General features: G+C 29.8%; 1 protein-coding gene across 1 annotated transcript; it reads left to right on the forward strand.

Annotated features, from left to right (window-relative positions):
- The first annotated feature begins 264 nt into the window (after nt 1-264).
- Nucleotides 265-1,188, forward strand: LOC136092098 (uncharacterized). Its single transcript, XM_065819817.1, has one exon. The coding sequence runs from the start codon at nt 265-267 to the stop codon at nt 1,186-1,188; it is 924 nt and encodes a 307-aa protein (XP_065675889.1).
- The last annotated feature ends 1,379 nt before the right edge of the window (nt 1,189-2,567 follow it).

Genomic DNA, 2,567 nt, shown 5'->3' on the forward strand with positions numbered 1-2,567 from the left:
TCGTCTGTGCTTTATTGCTTTTTAATGCAAAATTGTTTCTAGTATTATGATGATGAAATAATTCCATTGAATTTTAATGCAATTCACTATTTATTCTTGAACCACTACTACACTTAGAATAATCAATTTTGTTAATTTAGTTAGTTGGACAGCTGAAGCAATATTACTGTCAAGTTCATTTTATTACCTAGTTTCTGCTCAGCTATAGGGAATTAAATGTATCGAAATAGTTAATTAATTTTGTTAATATATTTTAGTTTTAAAATGCCAAGGAGCAAGATTGGTGTTTTTCGCAAAAAGATTTCCGAAATGGATATGCTAAATGCAGTGAATTTTGTGCTTCAACAAAAAATGAGTTTAAGTGAAGCTGCAAGACATTGCAACATTAAAAAGTCAACTTTAATATATCAGTTGAAGCAGTTTAAAAAATCCGGTAGTTGCGAATATTTATATTCACATACCAAACCAAAAAAAGTATTCTCAACTGAAGAAGAATTAATTTTGGTAAACTACTTGGCAGATGCTGCAATTATGCATTATGGACTTACATTAAAGCAGATAAGATCCTTTGCATATGAGTATGCTTTAGCAAATCATAAAAAAATTGAAACTTCATGGATGAAAAATAAATGTGCAGGTGAACAATGGCTGCGAGATTTTCGCAAAAGATATAATAACAAGCTATCTCTACGTAAACCACAACCTACAAGTCTTGGTAGATCTTCTGCATTCAATAAAGAAACTGTAAGAATTGTATATAAAAATTACAAAAATGTTTTAGAACGTTATCATTTTGACCCATCAAATATTTGGAACTGTGATAAAACAGGAATTACCACAGTCCACGTACCACCAAAAATTCTAGCTCCAAAAGGTAAAAAACAAATAGGGAGCATAACTAGTGCTGAACGAGGCAACAATGTAACAATGATTGCAGCCATTAATGCTACTGGAAATAGCATCCCACCATTACTTGTATTTCCACGTGCTAAATTCAAAGACTACATGTTAAATAATTGTCCTCCTGGAAGTGTAGGAGCAGCTAATAAGTCTGGATGGTCAAATGAAGTCATTTTTGTGCAATTTCTTGAACATTTTATTAGTAATGTGCGACCGTCAATTAAAAAACCTGTTCTTTTATTAATGGATAATCATGAGAGTCATGTAAACATTTCTGTTATTGAGTGAGCAAAAAAATCAGGTATAGTTTTAATGACATTTCATCCTCACACAACCCATAAAATGCAACCTCTTGATCGTGGTGTTTTTGGACCATTTAAAACTTTTTATAACAATGCCATGAATAACTGGATGATATCACCAGGCAATGCTGGTAAACCAGTCACAATTTATGATATATCTTACCTTGTTGGTCAAGCTTATCCTCATGCTTTTGTACCAAATAATGTTATAAACAGTTTTAAATGTACTGGATTTTATCCATTTAATGAAAATATTTTTACTGATATTGACTTTTTAGCTGCAAATGTTACTGATAGGCCAATAGTGAATACTGAAGCTTGCCTTTCTAATGAGATTATTGATGTTAAAACTGCTCCATCCAGTGTGCCATCAACGTCATTTATTGTTTTAGGGGAAATCCCTACTGTGAGTTTACCATCAAGATCAATTGTTTCACCTGAGATAATACGACCTCATCCTAAAGCCAAATTAAGAAAAACAAATACTTCAAAAAGACGTAATAGAAAATCATGTATTTTAACTGATACCCCTGAAATTAAAGTTATTCTAGATTCAAAATCTAATAACCAACAATTTAAAAAGACCTCTTCAAGCAAAAGAAAAAAAATGGCAAAGCAGATTATTTTTAGTCAGTCTGACATATGTTTAAATGATGAAAGCTCTAATGAAATTGATTTTGGAGTAAATATACTTGATAATGAAAGTGAAATTGTTTCTGGAGATTTTTTAATTGTCAAGTTGGCTGGAAAGAAATGCTCTAGATTTTATGTAGCAGAAGTTTTAGAAGTTGTTGGTATAGTTTACAAAATTAAGTATCTTAAGAAATCAGGAGACTTTTGTAACAAGTTTATAAGAGAAGATGACAATCTTTATGATTTGGAACTTAAGGATATTATTATGAAACTTCCACCACCAAGTATTGGTCATGGTTCATCTAAGCGTCAGTATCTTATGTTTGATGTTGATCTGACTATTTGCAATAGTTAATATATTTTACTCTTTTATCATTGTATTTTTTGTTGTCATCATTAAGATATTTTCTATAAAAAGCATTATGATCATATGTAAATGAATATAGACCGCCAGCTAACATAAGTTATAAAAATATATTTTTGCTCTTTACTTATCTAAAATAATAAAAATAACTGTATATATTAGAAAATATGTTTTGTACAATTAAATCGCGTTTAAAGTTTTGGACCTTAATCCTAATTATTTCATGTAAGTAGCATCTAACTAAAGAAAATATGTGACTTTATCTAAATAGTTATAATAACTGATTTTATTGAAAAAAATTAGTAATACTGAGTATCGTAACTTTAATACACAAGTCTTTGCAAGATTGTAAGGATTGATTTTTCTAG

Source organism: Hydra vulgaris, chromosome 15 (genome assembly GCF_038396675.1).
Source record: "Hydra vulgaris chromosome 15, alternate assembly HydraT2T_AEP".
Classification (NCBI taxonomy): Eukaryota; Metazoa; Cnidaria; class Hydrozoa; order Anthoathecata; family Hydridae; genus Hydra; species Hydra vulgaris.

Bases quoted from the DNA above. Each gene is read 5' to 3' on its own strand.
- LOC136092098 (XM_065819817.1), top strand. From the start codon at position 265: ATGCCAAGGAGCAAGATTGGTGTTTTTCGCAAAAAGATTTCCGAAATG.